The sequence below is a fragment of the Chionomys nivalis genome, chromosome 13 (genome assembly GCF_950005125.1).
Source record: "Chionomys nivalis chromosome 13, mChiNiv1.1, whole genome shotgun sequence".
Taxonomy (NCBI): Eukaryota; Metazoa; Chordata; class Mammalia; order Rodentia; family Cricetidae; genus Chionomys; species Chionomys nivalis.
Genome location: NC_080098.1, coordinates 10,046,183 through 10,070,495, shown reverse-complemented (window position 1 = coordinate 10,070,495; position 24,313 = coordinate 10,046,183). Strand labels below are relative to the sequence as shown.

At 40.9% G+C, this 24,313-nt stretch overlaps 1 protein-coding gene across 1 annotated transcript in view; it reads left to right on the top strand.

Annotated features, from left to right (window-relative positions):
• Gpr158 (G protein-coupled receptor 158) overlaps nucleotides 1–24,113 on the top strand; it is a 372,055-nt gene extending 347,942 nt beyond the window's left edge. Inside the window, exons 8-11 of the mRNA XM_057787800.1 lie at nucleotides 7,107–7,245; nucleotides 15,280–15,385; nucleotides 18,694–18,840; nucleotides 19,789–24,113. Coding sequence (XP_057643783.1) covers nucleotides 7,107–7,245; nucleotides 15,280–15,385; nucleotides 18,694–18,840; nucleotides 19,789–21,264 — 1,868 coding nt within the window. The 3' untranslated portion in view covers nucleotides 21,265–24,113. The remainder of the gene's footprint in view (nucleotides 1–7,106; nucleotides 7,246–15,279; nucleotides 15,386–18,693; nucleotides 18,841–19,788) is intronic.
• Nucleotides 24,114–24,313: the final 200 nt, after the last annotated feature.

Below are 24,313 nucleotides of genomic sequence, written 5' to 3'. Positions count from 1 at the left end.
TAGCCGCTTCTAACTTTAAAAATGTATCAGAGCAGCCACATTCATTCTTTAACCCATGTAACCTCATATTTTAATTAAAGGGTGGACAAGCAATGAAAATACAAGTTTCTTGTGCTTGTTGAACCCCACAATTCTGGTATTTCACATAATCTCAAGATTTATTTTTATTCATGAGTATGAGTGTGCTGTGTCTGTGGGAAGGGAAGTGTGTGTACATGTGTGTACATGCTTGTAGAGGCCCAAGGTTGATGTCCAAACTCTTCCTTTAGTGTGCTTCTATCTCATCCATTGAGACAGGGTCTCTCAGTCAAACACAGAGCCAGTTTGCTCCAGAGAAGGGGCTCTTTTGTCTTTGCCTTCCTTTTCAGGCTGAAATTAAAGGTAAACCCTCAAACCTACTGGACATTTAAGTTGGTTCTGGGGATCCAAATTCCCACCCTCTTGCTTGCGTGCCAAGCGCTTTAACCAATGAGGTACCTCCCAGCCTTAATCTCAAGAACAAGGGAAGCTGTTTGACTTTATACTTAACGATGACCTCCGAGCTGTTCACTCTGGTTTCCTCCTGGTAGAGTCATAAATGCTTTCTACTTTGATCATAAATTATTCTAAGTGAATTGGATTTACAGAGGAAAGAGGGCATTCAAAGAAACACTGTGGAAACAAAACCTGGATGTTCTATTAATTATGTATTTATTTCTCCTATTTGAAATCACTTGATGTAGCCAACGAGGTAGCACTTGTTAACACAGAAGACTTCCCAGCTTGGCTAAGAGGCACCACAGTTAGAGCTGTGTTTGTACTTTGAAGCTGTTCTCCTTTTAGCCTTGGTGGGGGTTCTCAGATCTCAGAGCCGGGACATCTTCGGTATCATTGAACTGATATGTGTCCTTCTCTGTTTTCCCTAGTCTTTTGAAAAAGCAGTTTGAAATAATTTTATCCTGATTTATTAATTTTTTAAGACCATGGTACTTTAATATTGGTATCCCTTATAATTTGAAAATAAAACACCTGTTTTTGAGCCATATTTAAGTATTTAAATATAAAGACAATTCCCCTTTTAAGTACACTTCTTCCTTCTGTAGAGATTATTTAACACAGGAAACTATTTTTGAAAGCAGAAGCCCAACGCATATTTCAACTCCCACATAATATCTGCAAAATTCAGAAACAGCTGTATATTCTCTTTGCTAATTGCAGTGTTAGTCTGGAGTTAATTATAGGAAACTGATTTTTTTTTTTTTTTGGTCTAAGCACAACTCTTATATATCACATTTAGTTTAATTGGTACTTTGAATAATAAATTGTTTTTAAGTTTGAGAGTGTATTGTTTGATACTGCTAATGAAATGATTTTAATGTTTAGCTTAGCTGTTATGAGAAATCTTCATTTTTGTCTTATGTTTTTAAATATAATTCTCCTTTGTGTCATCCTAATTAAATCGATGACAACCTTTAAAATCTTCAGCACAGTGATATATAACAACCCTACAGTGAGTGGCCACCAATGCTGCTTTGCTCAGGCAGCTACAGGCTACCCCTTCACCCGCAGCAGAGTATTTTCCATGGGCTACAGGTGTCCAGTGAGCAGTTCTGTAACTTACACTCTTTTGGTCGAAACACAGTAGTGTACATGTTGGGTGTGTTGATAAGCGGAAGTCACCATTGTTAATATCGAAGCCAATCTAGTTTCTGGGTCATGTACAGGCCTGCTAAAGAAAAGGCGGGACAAAATCAAACTCAACAGAGATTGCCTGAGCAAAGAAGGTTCATGGATCGAGAAGCAGCAGAAAGAAAGGAGGTTATGGACTTCCCTAGAGGAACCAGCACAAAAGTTTTATGGGCAGACAAAGAGGAGGGAGAAGAGAAGGAGGGAGAAGAGGAGGAGGAAAAACAAAACCAAGCCCTCCTTCATGGATATAATAGATGCCTGCCTCATTTGCACAGTGTCCCTGGAGAGGTCCCACAGTGCAATCACCTAGTTGGTCAGATGAAACAAGATTGTAGTTTAATCTATTGTAGGCATGCGTATAAGTTCCTCTTTGCTTCAGATAGTATGTGTAAGCAAACAGAACAAAGTGCAGCAGGGGCTCCAGTCTAGACCTCCTGCTTGTTTGCTTCCGCAGAACCAGCAGTGTTAGATGGAGTGGCAGGTAACAGAACATTACATCTCTAATGAAGTTGATAGCATTTACAGTTATGTGCTTCAGCAAATACTACTGAATCTCAATGTGTGTGGGCTCAGTGCTGTTGCTATCGCTTGAAGAGGGGTTAGGGTTGGGGCTAAACAACCAGCAAAGGAAGACAAAGGCTTTAGTTGTGCCTGGTGGTGTAGGCCTGAGGACTCTGAGAGGAGAAGGTTGCAAGTTTAAGGCATGCCTGGGCCACACAGAATCAAAGCTAGCATAGCCCACTCAGATTTTGTATTTAAAATAGAAAAAGTAACAAGAGGACTGGAGAGGTGAGGAGCTTTCCCAGGCAGCAGATTATGTGGGGGGAAACAAGAGAGGGTTAGAAAACAAAGACAATCTATCATTCCCGAGCTCTGTCCTGCCCCTCTGGTCAGGGCTGTCAGCCATATTCCTGAGGTTTGTGGCTTTTGTGTTCCTCTCCCTGACACTTTTGCTCTTCCCTGGTTCTGTGGGTGTTCGGGTTAGTTTCTGCTACTGTCAATCTTGTTGCCTTGGCTAGGGTTTCTATTGCTGCAACCAAATACCATGGCCCAAAAGCAAGTTGCAAGGGAAAGGGTTTTTTTTTTTTTTTTTTTTTTTTTTTTTTTTTTTGGCTTACACTTCAGCATTGCTTTTCATCACTGAAGGAAGTCAGGACATTAACTTAAGCAGGGCAGGATCCTGAAGGCAGGAGCTGAATCAGAGGCCACGGAGGAGTGCTGCTTACTGGCTTGCTCCTCATGGCTTGCTCAGTCCTCCTCCTTCTCCTTCTCCCTTCTTCTTCTTCTTCTCCTCCTCCTTCTTTTTTTGGTTTTTTGAAACAGGGATTCCCCGTGTAACAGTCCTAGTTGTCCTGGACCTAGCTCTTGTAGACCAGGCTGGGATTAAAGGTGTGGGCCAACCTTTATACACATATCTGTCACTTGTGAATTACCCAGACTCAGCTATTCTGTTACAGTGGCTCCAGTGGATTAAGACAGGCCCTTTTGTTCATCTGAGGAAGATGGCTCAGCAGCAACTCCAGCATGGTTGCAGATATTCTGGAATTTTCTAAGAGCCGTCATCCTGCCCCTTGGTTCCTTTTCCATGACCCTTGGCCACGCCTTCTCCTGCGCATTGCAGTGACTTTCCCTCCAAGATGTCCAAGGGCTGCAAGAATGAGAGAGACAGCTGTGGATGCTAGCTGAGCTGAGCTGTATGCCTTTCTCCTTGCAGATGAAGTAAGCAGCTGACATTTCTAGAGGATTCTGAACTGATAAAATGTTTGATTTATTCATGCTTCTTTATCAGCACAGGAAATTAGACTGTATCCTACAGTTAGCATTTGACAAGGGAAAACCCTTTCTGACAAGGTTGGAAGGTTCCCATTCAGGTGTTCACTCATTTCATAGCTGCATTTATGATCTCCTAATTTGCTGTCCTGTTTAATAGATGGCAAACTTACATGCATGCCAAAGATTTCCTTTCAAATAAATTTCTGATTATTGTCAGCAACTGTTGGATTTGAATACCTATTTATTTCTATTTTAGGACATTCTTATTTTAGTGTCTCAGTCAGGTGTTTTATTGTTGTGAACAGATGCCAAAACGAAGGCAACTCTTACAAAAGAAAGAATTTTTGTTGTGGTGGTTGTTTTTCAGCAGTTTTGTGGTTTTATGTAAACATGGATTATAACATGCATGCAAGCTATGGTAGCCCAGCGTTGGGGTTGGTGGCTCTGGTGGCATTGGGGTTGGTGACTCTGGTGGCGTTGGGGTTGGAGGCTCTGGTGGCATTGGGGTTGGCCACTCTGATGGCATTGGGGTTGGCCACTCTGGTGGCATTGGGGTTGGTGACTCTGGTGGCATTGGGGTTGGTGACTCTGGTGGCATTGGGGTTGGTGACTCTGGTGGCCAGTTGTGTTCCTCTTTCTACCATGTTCCTTAGAGGAAACATTGTGAGCAGTCTCAGCACAGTAAGATTTGCTGGACATGAGAAGTCCTTTCAGCTCCTTGACATTGTGAACCAGAAACTTCCTGACACTGCCAGGCAGATGTGCTTGTTTTTCTTGTTGTTCCCATAACCAATGCTGGACATTAAGATCTGGCCCTTGAATCTTCTCTGTACACTGCTCTCGACACCTCTGGGTTTTAGCCAGTTTCGCTTAATTTTGACTTATCTGTCTGACTGGTGCGGGGTGAACTTCTTGGTCCTGTTTTGAGGACGTTGGACTTCACCAGAGGTCGGAGGGCAGCCATAATGATGCAAAAGAGATGGCAGCCACCTCACAGGTAGTGCTGAGGAAGAAGAAAAGAAAGTATTTAACATGGTGTTGAGCATGACAGCGTGCAGGCAGTGAGGGTGTTGGAGCATTAGCTGAGATCTCCTTCCTACTCCACAAGCAGGACCAGGCATAGTGTGGGCTTTCACAAACCTCCAAGACCAGAGTGATACAACTTCTCCAAAGAGGCCACACCCCCTAATCTTTCCTAGTACATCAACTGATGACTGAGCCTCCAGGGATCATTGTCACACAGCGAACATGTGTATCTGGGTGTGCACTACACATGGGCCAGTGTTCTCAGAGGCCAGAAGAGGGTGTTGGATCCCTTGTCCCAGGTGGTTGTGAGTCTTCTGGCATGGGTCCCCTGGAAGAGGAAGTACTCGCACCTGCTGAGCCATCTTGCCCGCTCTTGTATTTTCTATCTCTATGTGCCCACAGTTGCATAAAAATGTCATGGTCCAAAAGAAGTCGCAAGTGGAAAATGTTTAAGAAATTGTGATATAAACTACTGTTTTTATATATTTATTTTGTATTCTGTAACCTTACTGAAATAATCTACCAGTTCTAATAGTGTTCTGTTCTTGTTTTTGGTTTTGGGAAGGGAGAACCCAGGGAGCCTTGCCTGTGCAAAGAACAGATAAAGCCTTGAGTGGATGTGGTCATAGGTACCACTATGTCAAAGGACCCAATGCCTCAGTTCCACGGGAATAGACAAACTTCCGTCCACCCCACCAGCCCAGGGAGCTTCAGTGTAGTGATATTTTGTTTGTGTTTTAACAAATAAAGCTTGCCTGAACATCAGCTGGCAGAGATAAACCACTAGAGTCCAGGTGGTGGTGACTCACACCTCTAATCCGAGTACTTGGGAGTGCTAGGGCTTTAATCCCAGCACTAAGGAGGTGGAGACAGGAAGGGGTATGACTGGGTGGAGAGAGGACTATAAGGTGTGAGAAGACAAGAGCTCAAATGCAGTCTGAGGACAAGATAAACCCTCTGGTCTGAGCATTGGTAGAGGTAAAAGGTCTCTCTAGTGGTTGGCCACTGTGCTTCTCTGATTCTTCAGTTTTCACTCCAGATAACTGACTTCAGCTTATTCTTATTAAGAACAATAAGAAGCCAGGTGGTAGTGATGCATGCCTTTAATCCCAGCACATGGGAGGAAGAAACAGGCAGATCTCTGTGAGTTCGAGGTCAGCCTGGTCTACAAGAGCTAGTTACAGGAGAGGCTGTGAAAGCTACAGAGAACCAGGCAGTGGTGGCGCAGGCCTTTAATCACAGCACTCGGGAGGTAGAGGCAGGTGGATCTCTGTGAGTTCGAGGCGAGCCTGAGGAGAGGTAGGAGAAGTGGTAGGGGAGGTGGTAGGGGAGGTGGTAGGGGAGGTGGTAGGGGAGGTGGTAGGGGAGGTGGTAGGGGAGGTGGTAGGGGAGGTGGTAGGGGAGGTGGTAGGGGAGGTGGTAGGAGAGGTATTCCAGTAATTGGAGCACTGTCTAATGTTTAGATTCTGCTAGAAAGAAGCTGAAGTGTTGGCAGAGAGAGCCGCTTGGCTTGAGGATGGACAATCAGTGCTTTGAATAGAGGCCAGCATTTCAGGTGCAAGGTTACATCTGGGTGACCTAGCATGCGGGGTGTCTCCACATGAGAGCTATCGCTCTTAGCGGTGAGATGCTATTTTCCAGTAAGGTCATGTTACTAAGAGAGATGAAGTGGATTAGTCAGAGTGGCTTCATATTGCAGTGCTCAAACAGGCTGTGATGTCACCTGGCTGTAATCCCTGGATTCAGGCAACTTGAACTGGAGGCTACATCCTATCAATAAAATAAAATGAAATTAAAATAAAAAGAAGCAATGATAAGTTTGAAAAACCAACAAATGATAGGCTTATTATTAAGAAAGCCTTGAGATGATTCAGGAACCATGTTAAGGGCTTCATGTATACCAGATCATCTAGTTAGCAAATAGTCTTCCAAGTGTGCACTTTTATGAGTCTTGCTTTCCAGGTAAAGAAACTGAGTCTTCGTAGGACATAGCCTGAATCTATGCTGATTTAGGGAGAGTCAGGCTCAGCCTAGTCACTCTTAGCTGATACATTGCGCCTGCCCCCTCCTGGCACAAAGATCCAACAAGGTGATTGCAGATTTTATGGCTCATTCCATACTCCGCCCACAAAAGAGAATTTCTGTCATGTGTGAAGAAACAATGTTTCATTTGTAAAATCTGCCACTGAGTGTTTAGCAACCTGTGCTCCCACAGCTCAGACTGTGGCTATTTTTACTCTCTGAATTGGGCTTGATGCAGCCGGAACTTCCATTTCCAGAAGCTGTGTAGGTTTCTTGTCTCAATACTTTGTTAGGACCCAGCCTCCTGTGAACACCAAACTTGGCTTGAGAGTGGAGAATATCATTTCACAGTCAGTGTAGGGGGAAAGGTCATATATTAACAAAACAATGAGAATATCAATTGTGTTATAAACAATAGCAACAACAGAGTGTACCTTTGAAAAATATGTACATGGAATAAAATTTTAAAATTCAATAGATGGCCTCTGTATCTTTATGTGAATGGAACTTTGCAACATCTCAGATTATGTTTCTATAATAAAAGGCAAGTTAAAAAAACATTAATTTTCTATTTTTAACCTAAGAAACTAATGGGGAATTGTTTGTTTCTCTCGCAGCTGAATTTCTATTCCTCTTGTGGGGCGTTTATCTCTGCTATGCAGTGCGAACAGTTCCTTCAGCATTTCACGAACCTCGCTACATGGCTGTCGCCGTACACAATGAGCTCATTATCACGGCTATATTCCACACAATTAGGTAAGTGATCTGTCTTAGTTAGGGCTTCTGTTGCTGCAACGAAACACCATGACCGAAAAGCAACTTCAGGAGGAGAGGGTTTATTTGAATTACATTTGAACATTGCTGTTCATCACTTAAGGATGTCAGGACAGGAATTCAAACAGAGCAAGAACCTGGAGGAATGATCTGGTGCTGAGGTCATGAAGGGGAGCTGCTTACTGGGTTTTTTCCTATGGCTTGCTCAGCCCACCTTCTTACAGAATCCAGAGACCATACACTATTGGCTCGACCCTCCTCTATTGATCACTAAATGAGAAAATTTCTTACAAGTGAATCTCATTGAGATATTTTCTCTGATGACTCTAGCCTGTGTCAAGTTGACACATAAAACCAGCCAATACAACGACCCTTTGTCAACTTGACACACAAACACATCACTATTAAGCCACATCCCTTCCTTTCTTACTCATCCCCAAGATCTCACACTAAAATCATAAATTTTTATGATTTTACCATACTCTTTACCAGTTCAGTCTTTAAAATTTCAGTCTCTTTAAAATATCCAATCTTTTTTTAAAGTTCAAATCTTTCATCTGTGGGATCTTATAAAAAAATCAAAATTAAATTCCTTCTTCAAGAGGGAAGAACCAGGGAATCATCACAACCTGAACCAAGACAAACCAAACTCCGACAGTATAAATAAAAAAGACAGTATCCAATTATCTGGGCTCCACTCATAATCTTCTGGAATCCTCCAAAGAGCCTGGGTCCCTTCTCTGGCTCTGCCCTCTGCAGCACACACAGCTTGTCTTCTAGGCTCCAGCTAGCTCCGCTCCACTGCTGCTGCTGTCCCTGGTGGTCATCCCACAGTACTGATGTCTCCAAGACACATGGGTCTCGGCTGCAACTGGGCTGCACTTTCGCCAGTAGCCTCTCAGGCTCACTTCGTGGTGACAAGCCTCAACTTCTTTGCTGTTTTAGGCATGGTCTCTGAGCCTAGAATTTATCAACTAGCCATTGTTCTGTGATTCTCCCATGAATCTGTCCAGCAGACAAGGAGAAGGAAGAGTAGAGAGATGAAACAATGTGCACCTGACTTGTGAGGCCTTTCCCATGCATCATAATAAGAATGAAGTGGAAATCTCAGGGGACAGATAACAAAAGGAATCCTAGCACTTTAATAATAACAAAAAATGTCATCAATTGCTTGAAAAATACTGAAAGGATACAATTAGGACTGTGATGAGAAAAGTTGAGTATCTTTTCCCCGATGAAAGGGTTAGGGGTCATTCCCCTGCTGACATCCATACTTCCCTGGAGTTGGAGTGGAATAGGAGGCTGGGGAAGGTGTTGCAGTTTCTCTGTGTGATTACCTCTCAGAAAATACTGACTTCTACCTTTAGAAACCAGTAATGCCAGAGAGCAGTTGGGATTCCAGGAAGATACTTAAACTTTTAAACAAAAAAGGAGGTTATCTGTCATCCATTAGCCCTGGAAACCCCATCAGGTTAGGAGTCGGGGAACTGGCCCGGTTTTGTCTTGCCTCAGCTCAAGAGATGGAGAAATAAAGATGGGCAGAAAATAGAAGGTGTTGGAAATTTGAGAAGAAGAATAGAGTATGGCATTAAAAGTAAAACAAGGGAGGGAGACTTCTTAAATCCACCTGGACTAGAGTCCCCAGATCTGACAGAGAATGACCTGGGTCTAGAATGTGGGGAAAAACCAGAAGACCTTGTCATAGTCCCACGGAATAAAACTCAATATTACCTTACAAGTGAAGTCGCTTTTGTTACTAGTCTCCAGAAGGTTAAGAGTATAAGTTTTAAGATTTAACAAGCTTGCTTCTCTGTAACCAACTACTGTTGAAGGAGGGAGGTCTGGCTTTTGGTCCCAGCCACCAGGCTAGTTTAACCCTTGAAATAATCACACAGAAACTGTATTCATTTAAAAACTGCCTGGCCCATTAGATCTAGCCTCTTATTGACTAACTCTCACATCTTGATTCAACCCATTTCTAATAATATGTATGCCACCACGAGGTCATGGTTTACCGGGAAAGATTCAGCATGTCTGACCTGGCAGCTCCATGGCAGCTCTCTCACCCTGCTTTCTTCCTCCCAGAATTCAGTTCTGTCTCCCTACCTACATAAGTGCTGCCCTATCAGAAGGCCAAGGCAGTTTCTTTATTCAACCGATGAAAGCAACATATAGACAGAAGAACCTCCTACACCATTTCCCCTTTTCTGTTTAAACCAAAAAAAAAGGCTTTCACTTTAACATAGTAAAATTACATATAACAAAACAGTTATCAAGCAAGAAATACAGTTACAATATTTATATTTACTTTTTTATTTTACCATAACTAAGGAAAACTATAACTATAAATTCTTAAACTCCATCAAAGACTTCAGAAGGCTATAATATTACCTAAATAAACAGGAAGTGCATTATAAGCAACTTCCAAAACTCTAGAAACTACAGAGACATCTCGCTGCCTGCACAGTCACCCAAAGTTATTCTGTACTGTTGGGGCATCCATCTCCAGCCTACAGGCCCATAGTATCCAACAGACTTTTCCATGAAGCAGAAAATTTCAAAGACAGCTCAGTCACTTTCTTCTGTATCCTGCAGAATGTCTCACAGACTCTTTCATGAATCAGGAACCCAGAAGGAACATCTCACCTTTAGGCAAGTTGAGCAGTCCTCTCTCTGTGGATTCTTTATGTCTAGTTTATGCAACAGTCCAGGCAAGAGCAGTTTTTTGCCCAAATGGCTAACCAACTCCATAAAGAGCCTCTTCGATGCCCATCTTCCTCTTGAAGTAGATTGGTGCTGCCAGGAACAGACATGTCATTGTCATGAAAAGCCCTAAGTTATTAAAACATCTTAAATGCCATATTCTGTAGTCTTTCAAAGATATGAAGAATGCCTATCTAACTGAAATATATCTCTATATATCTAGAAAATCTAACAGGACTACAAGCTTGACTATTATTGACAACCTATATTTCCTAATTATACAATACATTTTAAAATGAACTACACAATCACAATACCTTAATCAATATCAGAAATAGATATACATATAACAAAATTGACCTTAAACTTGTATCAATAAATCAAGATTTATACCAATGCAAATTATTTATAACTTTATCATACCCCCTTTACATGTAAAAGAATATTTATAAACAATATTTGGGAATATGGGCATAGTTTTTTCTCTCCAAACTGTGTCGTGATGTATGGGGGCACTATTAATCAGGTCTTTTATGGTGTATCCTGTATGCTACGTTCATCTCAGTCGGCAGTTGAGGAAAGTAAGTTTTGAGGGTGTTCACAGCAATCTTTCAGAAGGGGTGGTCTATCATACCATATTGGTCTAGAATCAATCCGCAAGGTCTCATCTTTTGTGAAAACAAAAGAAGAACCTCTTTTCCAAAGCATCATATCTGTAGACCCAATTCTGAAGTCAAGATACATTTATAATATACATGCTGGATTAGCTTAGCAGCCCATACAATGAAAAGTCTCTCTGTATTTAGCTCCTTCATAGTCAAAAAAATTCAAAGAAAACACAATGATACACAAAATCCAGACTCTCTGTGAATTTTCCATTTTTTATGCGGCTTTTTTTACTCTATTACTTTATTCTGTCTTGTTAAAGACTTTACCCCTTTTTTAGGCATTAACTTTATTTTATGACTCTTTATACTCTTTTTCATTTCTTTCCCAAGCCTATGTACATTTATACAACACCATGACCCATTTAAAGGTCTTTTATGTCTGAATCTTTCTTATTGCATTGTCTCTAATTCTCTACTGTCTTGAAGAGCTTTTAAAATGCTAAGCAGCTTGGTTGCAGCTGCTCTGGATGTTGGCTCCACCTCTCTTCAATTTCAAAATGGTGGACATACCATTTCTGCTAGCTCTGTGGCTGCCAGGTAGGAGCCGCACTCAGCACTTTAACTCTGAGAATGAGTGTGCAGCACATATACTCTTTTTATCTGAGCTACAGCCAAATCTGCCATGCAGAGCACTGTGCAGCCTGGAAACACTCTGTGTATGGTGGCGGGAATCTGCCGTGCTGCCTGCCCAAGCCTGATCCTGCCTTCTGGAAGGAAGAGCTGAGCCATGGGCATGATCTCAGATACTTTCCTCCTGACCCTGAGTGGGCACACAAACACCTGGGCCCACAAATGCTCCATAGCTGGAGTTTGCACTGGCGGCAGGGCTCAGGAAGCCTCATTTTTAAAATGGTGCAGCTTTTTTTTTTTATTGCTGATTCAGGAAAATCTCTCTGCGGCACACTACCAGCAAACAGCAAAAAGCTGTGTTAAACTCTGTTTATTCTGTGTTTAAAATTAAGCTCTCAGGTTTTTAAGTGGATTTAGTCCATCGCGTTGGGCACCAAACTGTAGAAGGAGGTAACAAGCTGTGTCCCTCCGCCCGGATAGCTTACACCCAAAATAACCACACAGAAATTGTATTGATTAAATTATTGCCTGGTCCATTATCTCTAGCCTATTATTGGCTAACTCTCACATCTTGATTCAACCCATTTCTAATAATCTGTGTAACACCAAGAGGTCATGGCTTACCAGGAAAGATTCTAACCATGGTCAGTCTCAGGCAGGAGCTTCATGGTGTCTGCCACTCTGCCCTTCTTCCTGGCATTCAGTCCTGTCTTCCCCGCCTACCTAAGTTCCTACCCTATCAAGAGGCCAAGGTAGTTTCTTTATTCAACCAATGAAAGAAACACATAAGCATAAGGACATCCTACACCAAACTACAAAGTCAAATGTTCTGTTCAGAAGCCACATAGCTGAAAGTCTCCAAGGAGGCCCCTTGTGGGTGATTTACCAGCCCCGTTATTCTCACAATGGTACCAAGGAGTGAAAAAGCTTATTGCCTTACAATAAGCTGCCAGCATTCAGAAAAACAAATTGCCCAAATTAAAAAGGTCAAAGAAGTTGTATAAATGTACCTGTGTGCTTTAGATGTTCTCTGGTTGGTCCCATACTAAATATGATTTTTAATGGATTTGGAAATGGAAATTCACCCAGCTCATTTCATCAACAGACAATTATATTGTTTCTTTGATAAAATTTCAAAGATATTTTAGTAATAAGGCAACATATAGTCATTACTGAAAAATCATAAAACAGGTAAGAAGCAAACAGCTCATTCATCCTCCAGAGATAAACACTGTTAACAGTAGTGCATTCCTTTGGATATTTTTACGTATGTGTGTGCATTTGAAACATTAAAAATTTGGGAATCTGTATTGCCAGGAAGGACAAATGAATGGAATTTTAGTTTCACACAGTAGGTCTACAGAACACTGATTTAGAGCATGGGTGGAGGAAAGTAATAGAAATAAAATTTTATTTTAAAATTAAATATTTTCCAAACCTACTTACACATGGAATCAATAATTCTGAAGCTTATAAAGACCCAGAAAAAGAAGCAATAGCAATAATTTTAAACCAACAAGATTCACTTTAGTCCTTTTTTTCTTGAATAAAATACTGTTGACTAAGGTTCTAGAAATAGGGAGACATGTATGACACACGTGTTCTTGCTTGTGGCTTCACATATGATATTTTATGTATGTGTATATAGTACATGTGTATGAAAATTTACCATACTTATATTTACTTTCATTCTTATGTAATTGGGAGATTACACAAAAGCAAACCAAAATCAAAGAACTAACTCTGAAGAGGTAAATGAGCAAAGGCCTTTCTCCCAGCCTGTTCTAATCCTTCACTGACTTTTAGAGAGAGCACAAAGAAACCGTTTAGGAATCTGCAAGATTTTTTTGTTTGATTTATTTTTAAACACACATTCTCAAATATTGCTATGCTCCTGGATTTTCAGTCTATTTTTTGCAAAGCTAAAACACCATTTTAAAATTGAAGCTTCAGAACAACTGCTTTAAAACCATTTTTCTCAAGATATTTCCAGCCAGAATTGCAACTAGGCAGCAATTTAAGGCTGAATAAATTGAAAGTAATTAATGTCAGCATTATTTCAAAGTAATTTTCGGCAGGTCACAATTTTTACTTAAAGTGTGTGGAACCACTCTCCCTAGATATAGGAGGCAACTTCCTATGGTGAGTACATACTTGTGTTAGCATAGGAGATAGAATTTTCCCTACAAGAGGGTGCTTGCAGACACAAATTCATTTTCACTCCTGCACCTTTCTCTGCCAGGATTTGTAATGACCACTGAATAACTGGGTTGTATCATTTTGTAGGGCACATAATTCATATATATCCATATATATGCATGTATATGATGCATATATGTGTGTGTATGTGAATGTAAATGCGTGTGTCATGCATGCTTCAGAGACTGTCATCTGTTGCTCAGTATGGCAGTCCCATAACAACGGTTTAAGAACATTTCACATGACTCGAGGAAACAGATCATGACATAAAGTTTATTGCCCTTGAATAAAGTGCATGTTAAAAATATTCAAAGCCTAGGGAAGTCCACCTTTCCCACAAAGGAACTAGAGAAGGTGGCAGTCTAGAATAGCCATGTGACATGTGGGCTATCATCAAAGTTCTGCACATTCCCATATGCTGTGAGTCTTTTTTCACATCTCCAGAATCTTGGGGAAATAGCTTTCCATTTTGGATGACCCCAAGCTTCTGTCTTAGCTCAGTGTTCTAAAGGATGGAGGAGTGAGATGAGGACACATACCCTTGGTGACACTTTTGCTTTACACATTAGCAAAATTATAACGAATGTGGTACCTTGCAGACTTTAAATTTAGCTTAGTCAAGTTCAGCCATTACTATGTTTGCTCTGTAATTAATTATAATGTGAACCCTCAGGAGAGATGTTTCAGTAGTTAAGAGCACTTGCTGTTCTTCCTGAGGAGCAGGGCTCTGTTTCCAGCATCCACACTGAGTAGTTACAGCTGCCCTGTAATTCCAGCTCTGGGGGAATCCAGTGGATTCCTTCTGGGTTCCACACATTCCTGCACACATATGCCAATACTCACGAACAGACTCACACATACACATAATTAACAATTAAGTAAACCTTAATAATATGAAATTTATTAGTATGTTAACTTTTCAAATTTTATGTTATATGACGTTGGAACAAAATTCTAATTCTTCAACTTCTAAAGCAGTAAAATAGCATATTGAGCACTGGAAAATATACAGTGTATGGGGAAGTTAAAGGAGGATTATAATTATAATAAAACCTTTATAAATACAGCCCCTAGTTTGGGCATGGGGATGAGTCCTTTTAAATGGCGCTCTGCTATGCATTCACCTGTGGATTGACAGAAATTCCAGAGCAGACCAGTAGTAAATCCTCTTCGCCAGCTTGAAGAAGATCTTTATGAAAACTTTGATTGGAGATTATTCTAAATACTGTAAATTATAAGACAACTTGACAATTTTTGGAAAAACCAAAGCTTTGTTCTAAAAGGTTCCTCTTGCTGGGTATGCTGCTCAGAGGTGAAAAGTGTCCGTACAAAACCACAAAGTGAGAACGAAAACAAACAAAGTGCGTCTCAAACATCGTTAGCATAGCTACTTATCAACTGCGCCACTAGCTCACTGTTGTAAGGTTTGAGACTATTCACGAAGACAAATAAGTAAGTAAGTAACTATTCTTTCCCTCCTTTGTTTCAATTGATATTTTTTAAAACAAATGTTACAAGAAAATACTCAAACATGACATGCAACTAAATTTACCCAAGCTACTGTCTATAGCTTCCATTTTGAACCTATGTGCATTCTTGACTTTGTAGAATTGATGTATATATGTATATTATATCAATAAATGTCAACATAAAAGTATTAACATGGTCTATATGTAGGTACAACCTTAAATAATAACTTTACAGTCCTGCCAACCTAAAAGTCATTTACACCTTTATTTTTTTGTGATGAAAATATATGCATAGAAGCAACCATTTTGTGTCTCTAAGTACATCGAGTGGAAATGTCTGCAAACATGCTGGATTTTGAAGCCGAAATCTCTACCTTAACAGCTAACATGGAGACCTCTCCTTTCAGATTCGTGCTGGCCTCAAGACTTCAGTCTGACTGGATGCTGATGCTCTATTTTGCACACACTCACTTGACGGTGACAGTCACCATTGGGCTGCTTTTGATCCCAAAGGTATTCATCCAGTATTGCGTTTGTTCTTGCAGGGCAGTTAGTTGTCTGAGGCACATGGAGTTTTTACTTCTCTTAAAAGTATCCATAACTATGGACAAAGGGAGTGTGGGGATTTGTTTGATGCTCCAAAAGTTGCCTCTAACATTTCTCCCCAGGAAAGTGTCTGTTTCTTTGGGAAATTATTAAACATCTTAAATAAAATGTAAGGACCTTAATTTATACCAGACTCCACTATCTCTTTCAGTCCCTTCCCAAATATTTTTATTTCTACTTCACTCTTAGTCATTATGACTTATTCAAAGTAACTCTTCCTGAAGCTGGCAATATTAGCAAGGTTGTTTTACTTTTGGTTGTGAGCCTAGCCCTTAACGGCTGGGCAATCTCTCCTAACCACCAATGATTTTAAGGAACTGCCGAGCTAAACAACTTCTCTGTATCTGCCTTCAGAGGAATCTTGTGTCAAAATTTCAGAGAATTTTTGCATAATAAAATTAGTGAGTGTGATATTATGTATAGAGGAACCTCTATAGTGGAATATTCTGGTTGTGATTTGCCTAGGATTAAAGGGGAAGTGAACTCAGCCGATGTAGATTCTGGATGGTTCTTACCTTTACCTGGCTGTGTATTGTAACATCAGCCAAGATTCTGATATGTGTTTCTGTTTCCTCAGAAGTAAAACAGGATAAAACTTGGAGTTTGGGGTAAAAGTAGATTATACAAGTTAGAACATTGTAATTATTATCACAACTATTCTGATGTTTACAGAGAAACATTGTATCACAGCAGCTAAACCCAGAGTTGTGATCTCTTGTCTTTCACACCTGGTTTCATCTCACTTATCACATATAACCGATAGGTTCAATCTGATTGAAAAGACTAAACAATTACAAACAGTAAAATATCAGTTTTTCTGCCTCCCTGAATAATGCTAACTGATCACAATGTTTCCAGAGGTTACTTTGCTACTGTAGTTTATCTAAGCTCTTTAAAAATTTGTAATACAAATTACATATTTATTAGGTTAATAGAAACTCTGACTGTTCCTTCTTAAATTATTACTGAACTGCAAAGAGAATTTAAATCTAATGTTCATGCAAAATCCTTATTCATGAATGCTCACAGCACTATTATTCATAAAAACCTAGATGTTTGTCAGCTGATAAATATATAAGTAAAACATGGTATATCTTTATAATGGAAGCTATTTGTTAATAAAATGCATTTAATGCAGGCTAAGGAAGCCATCAGCCGGTAAAGCACTTGTTGTGCAACCATGAGAAATCTTTCTTAAACTTATACTGTGTCAACAATTTTGGTTGAAAACGATTCTGTTCATGTAAGTACCCTCCAGTGCTATATAGACTTGGGACTCTACCATATTTAGCTCTCACATCTGGAAGTCTATGGTGCCTGGGGATCTCACAGGAAAAGAGGAAAAGCAGGATTTAGTCACCATGGTTTTTCAATAAGTGTTAAGTACAAAACACAGATTGTTGTTAAGTAGAAGATTTCTGCTTCCTGTGTTATTGTGTGCACATGGATAACTGGTGTTCTAGTTTTAACCCTGTCGCTGTGATAAAACATGTTGAGTAAAGAAGGGATTTATTTGGTTTACAGCTCCAAGCCATAGTCCACTGCAACCAAGGGGGAGTTGAGCAAGAACTTTAGTGGGTATTCACATAACATCCACAGTCACGAGCAGAGAAAAATGGGTGCCAGCACTGATCTGCTTGATTGCTTCATCTAACATTGTTCCATCTTAAGTAGTTCAGGCCCCAATGCCTAGGGGATGGTGACACCCACAGTAGTAGAAGCCTTCCTACATCAATTAACAACCAAGACAGACTCACACAGACACGATGAACCAACCTGATAAAGACAAATACTCAACTGAGACTCCTTTCCTGAGTGATTCTAAATTGTTGTAAGTTGACATTTAAAAAAAAAAAAGCAGCACAGCTGACTAAGCTAGTCGTTTAATAACAACTGCCTTTAAAAACCTTTGCAACATGAAAGAAATGATCTATTAAATTTTAAGTATAGGGCTGGAGAGATGGCTCAGAGGTTAAGAGCACTGACTGCTCTTCCTGAGGTCCTGAGTTCAATTCCCAGCAACCACATGGTGGCTCACAGCCATCTGTAATGAGATCTGGTGCCCTCTTCCGGCCTGCAAGCATACATGGAAGGAATGTTGTACACATAATAAATAAATATTTAAAAAAAATAAATTTTAAGTATAAATACACTCTGAAAATTACACAAGATTAAAGTCCCAATTAATACTGAACACACAGTTCATTGTGCACAAACCCAAGCTCCATTTTGCTTTCCTTTGCATCAATGTTTTCACTGTTGCTAACAGTTGACCAAGTCTGGTGGATCCATCTCTCTGCAGATCTACCAATTTTTAAAGAAGTGTTTGAACTATTGTTAATCTGGGCTGAGAGAATATGTTTTCTAAACTGTTATCTCAATTTTCATAAAACATTGTCTCCATATCGTTTAAGGTGTAACTAGATTATTCTTCCTTTCGTGCCTTCTGTTACTCACCCAACTCACTCTTCCTGACTTCGATACCTAAGGAAAACACAGACAAGCACACCAAACCAAACAACAGCACATGAGCAAAATCAAAATGTGAGAAAGAGGGATCTTGATTAAAAATGATGTGCTTGCGGCAAAATCTCTAGTGTCAGTTAAATCTTCCACTTTAATTTAACTACCATCTGAGTGAGATGCCATTAAGGAGTCCCATGTCTTAGTCAAGAGTTCACTGATGGCCAGTGTGTGACTGAGATCACATATCCTGTCCACCGGGTTTTAGTAAAACCACATGCATAGCTGAAAAGTCACATCCCTGTCTCTAGGGTAATTATCTGTATAGATGAATAGATTCTCACTGAAGCATAAATTATTGTATTATATAATACTATATCCAGACAGTTTTCATCTATACATAAGTACATTATATTTCTTATCCTATGGAGGCTTTCTTATAATTCTTCTACCTATTTTTTTTCAAAGAGCAAATATATTATGGAAAATGAGTAAAACCTAACCCTGGAATCCTAAGGAAGAAACAAGGGTAATGTTGAGGTGGAAGAGTGAATGGAGTGATGTTGCCTTACAGTCAGCTCTAGCGCATCCCAGGGAAAGCAAACCACAATCATAGCCACAAACCATTGCTAAGTGTTGAGTGGGCGAATCCATCTAGATGAAGAAATCAAGTTAGCATCAGAACCTTAGAAGATGATGTGCTGTCTAACAATGGGTTGATGGCTACAGTTAACACTGAATATCTATTGCAGTTTTCACATTCAAGCAATAATCCCCGTGATGACATTGCTACAGAAGCATATGAAGATGAGTTGGACATGGGTCGTTCTGGATCCTACCTGAACAGCAGTATCAATTCAGCCTGGAGCGAACACAGCCTAGATCCAGAAGACATACGGGTGAGGCCAGAGGGACCTTTTTTTTTCTATGTCAGATCAGTTCAATTTATGCCAATCATACAGACAAGTGTGTGTGGATTGGGGTGCATATGTGGGCTCAGGTTTCTGTCTGCTTTGAAGAAAAGGAGATTGTATGTTTGTGAGCCTGAAGGCATCTGGGAAGTAAGACTGCAGTGTAGAATCATGGTATAATTGTGCTTCACAAAACTGCCTCAGCAGCCAGTTGGTGGTGGCACACGCCTTTAATCCCAGCACTTGGGAGGCAGAGGCAGGAGGATCTCTAGGAGTTTGAGGCCAGCCTGGTCTACAAGAGCTAGATCCTGGACAGGCTCCAAAGCCACAGAGAAACCCTGTCTCAAAAAACCAAAACCAAAATCAAACAAACAAACAAACAAACAAAAAACCTGCCTCAGCTCTCCCACCTGCCATGGTCACATTTCCTGTCTTGACTGGCTTGTTGACATGTCATGATTTTAGCAAGGTAACAAACACCTGTGAGCAGAGAGACAGGCTTGTTTAATACAGTGTGTGAAAATGGATCAGCCTCTGAACGCAGATGCTTTGCACTGCCGTTGCCAGGTCCAGCTCACACCAGTCACGACTGTATCAGTGGCAACGCTGCTCCCAACACCTCACAGGGTTGATGTGCAGCAGCTCTCGGGACATTGGGTTTTCTTATAGCCGGGCTCAGTCTTGATCACACAAGTTAAAAATTCCAAGTCTTTGCTCCATGAAGCAAAGTAAAACCTATAAATTTGTGTATTAAAATTCAAAGTTTAAGGGAAAAAACCCAAAATTATTAGAAAGTTAAGAACAAGGAGAAATTGATGGGTGCAATCATTACAATTGTCCGAGAAAGCTCAATCTCGTTTTCATTAGCACCAGTCAGGTGTTTTTTGTCATAAAAGCTAAATCCCTGCCTCTTTGAATGTCTTCTTGTCCCGGCAGGATGAGCTGAAAAAACTCTATGCCCAGTTAGAAGTATACAAGCGCAAGAAAATGATCACAAACAACCCCCACCTACAGAAAAAGCGGTGCTCCAAGAAGGGCTTAGGCCGGTCCATCATGAGGCGTATCACCGAGATCCCAGAGACTGTCAGCAGACAGTGCTCCAAGGAGGACAAGGAGGGTACGGATCATAGTGCGGCCAAGGGAACAGGTCTTGTCCGGAAGAACCCCGCTGAGTCCTCAGGGAACACAGGGAGACCCAAGGAGGAGTCCCTGAAAAATCGAGTCTTTTCCCTCAAGAAATCCCATAGCACGTATGACCATGTGAGAGAACAGACAGAAGAATCCAGCAGCCTACCCACGGGGAGCCAGGAGGAGGAAGCCACGGAAAATTCGACCTTGGAGTCCCTGTCAAGTAAAAAACTGACACAAAAGCTCAAAGAAGACAGTGAGACGGAGTCCACAGAGTCCGTGCCTTTGGTGTGCAAGTCAGCTAGTGCTCACAACCTCAGCTCCGAGAAGAAGCCTGGGCACCCGCGCACGTCCATGTTACAGAAGTCGCTCAGTGTCATTGCAAGTGCCAAGGAGAAGACGCTCGGGCTGGCTGGAAAAAACCAGACTTTAGCTATGGAAGACCGATCTAAGTCCCAGAAACCTTTGCCAAAAGATAGAGAGTCAAACAGGAAGTACTCAAATCCAGATAACACAGACACGAAAGATTCCAGTCTCCCAAACTCCAACCATTTGGAGGAGCAAAGAAAGCCTCCGAAATCCGGGATTATGAAACCACAGAGGGTCAACCTCCCAACTGCCAATTCTGACCTGAGCCCCAGTACCAACCAGATAAAGGACAATTTTGACATTGGAGAAGTGTGCCCTTGGGAGGTTTATGATATGACCCCTGGTCCTGTGCCTTCAGAACCAAAAGCTCAAAAACACGTATCAATTGCAGCTTCTGAACTGGAACAAAACCCAGTTTCTTCATTGAAGGAGAAGGCCCACCTCAAGCCTAAGGCAGCTGACAGTCTTCACCAACTTAATCACAAGAGCTTAGACAAGACAGAGGTGTGCCCCTGGGAGAGCCAAGGCTCGTCCCTTTTGGAAGACGAGAATCGACTGATTTCTAAGACTCCAGTTCTACCCGGGAGATCCAGGGAGGAGAATGGAGGTCAGCTCTACACAGCCAGTGTGTGTGCTGGGCAATGTGAAGAACTGCCCCCCAAAGCCGTGGCATCGAAAGTAGAAAAAGAAAAGCTCAATCAAACGGGAGACCAGGAGAAACAGACATCTGCCTCTGGGGGCATCATTCCTGGCTCCTGTAACTCAAGGAATCACTCCCAGCCACTTTTAACGTCCCGAGCAGAAGTGTGTCCTTGGGAATTTGAGACCCTAGATCAACCAAACGCTGAAAGAAGTGTAGCTTTACCCGCCTCCTCCCCTTTAAGTGCAAATAAGACAGCAGGGCCTCGGAAATAGGAGGTTTTGGGGGCACTTTCAGAGTGCTGCACCCTGGGAAGAAAAAGGGTCAGCCCCAGTGTGGTAGAAAACAGACCTGAAAATCAAAAACTACCAAGAAATTCTTGTCAGCTTGGGGAAATACGGCACACTGTGTGGTGAGGTAAAGGCGTGGGCTGGAGAAGGCTGGAAGTAGCTGTGTGTCACAAGGAGAAAGTCTGGCTCAGTCACGAAAAGTCATTCCCAGAGCAACAGCGGGGAGAGCTTGGATTTCAACCTGTCTCATGGACATTGCCCAGTCAGTCTTTACCCGTGGGATCCTAAGCAAGTTTAACCAGGAGGCATGGATTTTAAGATAGGGGAAGCTTAGATCTGTGTGACTGGAATTCTAAGTAGCCAATCAAAACACCTACTTTACCTATTTAACCTTGGTAGCACTGCTAACTTAATGCACCCCAATACCTTTTATATAAATGATTGCTCTCATTTTCTTAAAATGTATGTTTCAGTACATTGTTGTGTCTCATATTCAAGCATTCCAGATTGTGTAATTTTTGCAAATAACCTTGATATTATGTGACACAACACATTTATGCAATCCACAGCTACTCAATTGTCATTGCAAACTACTGAATACCTGCTATCTATCAACCGTAGTTGATTCTTGGAGTACAGTAAGCTTTCTCTGGCTTAGGAAGCCATAACTGTTATGATGCAAACTTTTAGTTTGAACCGTGGTTTCTATAGCGTGAAGTTGGATTTGAGTCTATTATTTCCCATCATAGTTTGTTGTAATGTCTTAATTTTAAAATATAAGTTGAGTTTCTTGTTTGCACTTCTGGTAGGGACTCTGAAGCTTTATTAGTCCTGGAGATCAAGTGGTCCCGCTTCGTCACATGTCTCAGTAAGTTAAGGGCAACTTATCCATTGTTTGTTCCAAGTCAGAGCTAGCCCACCCCAACACATTGTCCTCTTGAACTCTTTCAGTATTTGGTATTAGCCTTTCCTAAGGCAGAAGCCGAGTGAGGAAACTATGCTGTGCATTATTACCAATGAAAGAGGGAAACTAGGAACGCTGTGAGAAAGAGAGCATACTGCAGGGCCAGGAAATTGCCTTTCGCAACAAATACAGAAAGGTAGCTCCTAATAGCACTTTCAAGGGATTATTTTTATAAAGAGAAAACTTAACGATCGCATCAAGATCATTATATGGATATATTTTTATTATGCATACTGAATATATGATATTTTAAATTACCTTAAACTGTTTATTCTCATAAACTTTTATTCATTGCTTCACCTAGGTGTAGACCTTGCTGGGCTCAAATCCCAAAGAGATTTTATAACCTGACTTACTCAGAGCCCATAAGGTGTTATGGGCTCTTAATTCTCTCCAGCACCAGAGCTTAGAAGTCCTGTAAACTACCATTGCAAGCCACCTAGCTCAAAATGCAAACATAAGATTTGTTTGGAACCCCCGAAGCATATCTTCTAGAACTTCCTGCATTCCATACTCACCTCATAGCTTGAGCATCCTGAGTTGCTGACTTGGCTCTAAGGATGCTATCTTGAAATGAGATTCCAAAGTTCCATCACATTTTATGTAAAGATGAATCACTTACAACTGCATCCCAGGCTTGCATTTCTCCCTTCATAAACACTGAACTAACTGCTTATTTGGCCAAGACATTTCCAGCCAAAGGAACCATTCTTTTATTTGATGAGCAACAAGGAGAATTTGCTAGGAAAAGATGGGGAGAAGGAATCAGAAGGTAGATACAAGGCTGTTTTTATTCTCAGTGGAACATATAAACAATTATTTATTGTCTATCATCAAACTTTTCTCAGTGTTAATTTTTTTTATTCAGGAGTAAGCAAGGCAGAACCATGTATAAATTGCCCTCACCCTTTTCTTGCTTCATGCATTACTCAGGTTGGTAGGGTGGGTTTGGAAAGCTATAGAAATTTTATTTTTAACGGCTGCCTTCATTAATTTCTATCATCCCCTCCTTTTCCGATCAAAACCTATCTGCTAGATGACTTTAGAGCATCTCGAGGAGGATCTGTGAGCTTGGTTTACAGTTTCTAGACTCACGAACTTGTTTCCCTTGTGTCTGAGATCCGTTAGCACTTGATTCACACTGAGAATTACACAGTCAACTGTCACTGATTTTTGCACTTCAGGATGAACCTGCTTGACATGTGGCTTACAGATTTGCCAACTTATACCTTAGTGACAGTCTGCCCCCACCCCAGATTACTCTCCACTATCACAAATCAGGGCTGATGCCTAGGGTCTTCCCTAGCCTTTTGTCATTACTTATCACCAAAAGATATTGAACTATCTCATTGTGGAAGCTCCTCCCCACCCCCACCCCCGGCTGAGAACAATAGAAAGTGCATACAATGTGAAGGTCGCACAAACATTTGCTAGGTTGTCCTTTTCAATGCATGTACAGGCTGCATCCTGTCATTGTTTTAAGCCAGGGTTTATAAATAAGTAGATTTATATCAGTCTTAATAGAAGTGTATATTTTATGCAAGAATTAAATGCTTTACAACATACATTATTACCCCACCCCTTGTAAGCTTCGGTGGCAATACGGATTGAAACCCGACAGTTGTCTTGTATTTGCTTCCTAGGTTTCTGCATGCAAGTGGTGATAGGTAGGACTGACAACACACTGCCTTTGACTTCTAGCATTTAGCAGCCGAGAGTTGTAGAGTCAACAAAGCTGTAAGTCTCTTCACTTAACCTGTGGTTCTTCTAAAACTATTATCTGAATCTACAGCATCCCACCATGATATATTTGGTAAATTTATGTTGTGATGTGTTACAGCATGTAAATAATTATAACTTCTCTGCAATAAAACATTTATATGATAATGATTAGTGTGTTCATCTATCAAAAGTTGATTATATTTATTCAACTCATTCAAAGGAATTACATGCAAATCTGTGCCTTTGGTTCAATGCATGTATGTGGTGTGTATGTGTGTGTGTGTGTGTGTGTGTGTGTGTGTGTAAGAGAGATTTTCTTACTGCCTATCTTTGGCAATAAGTAATTAG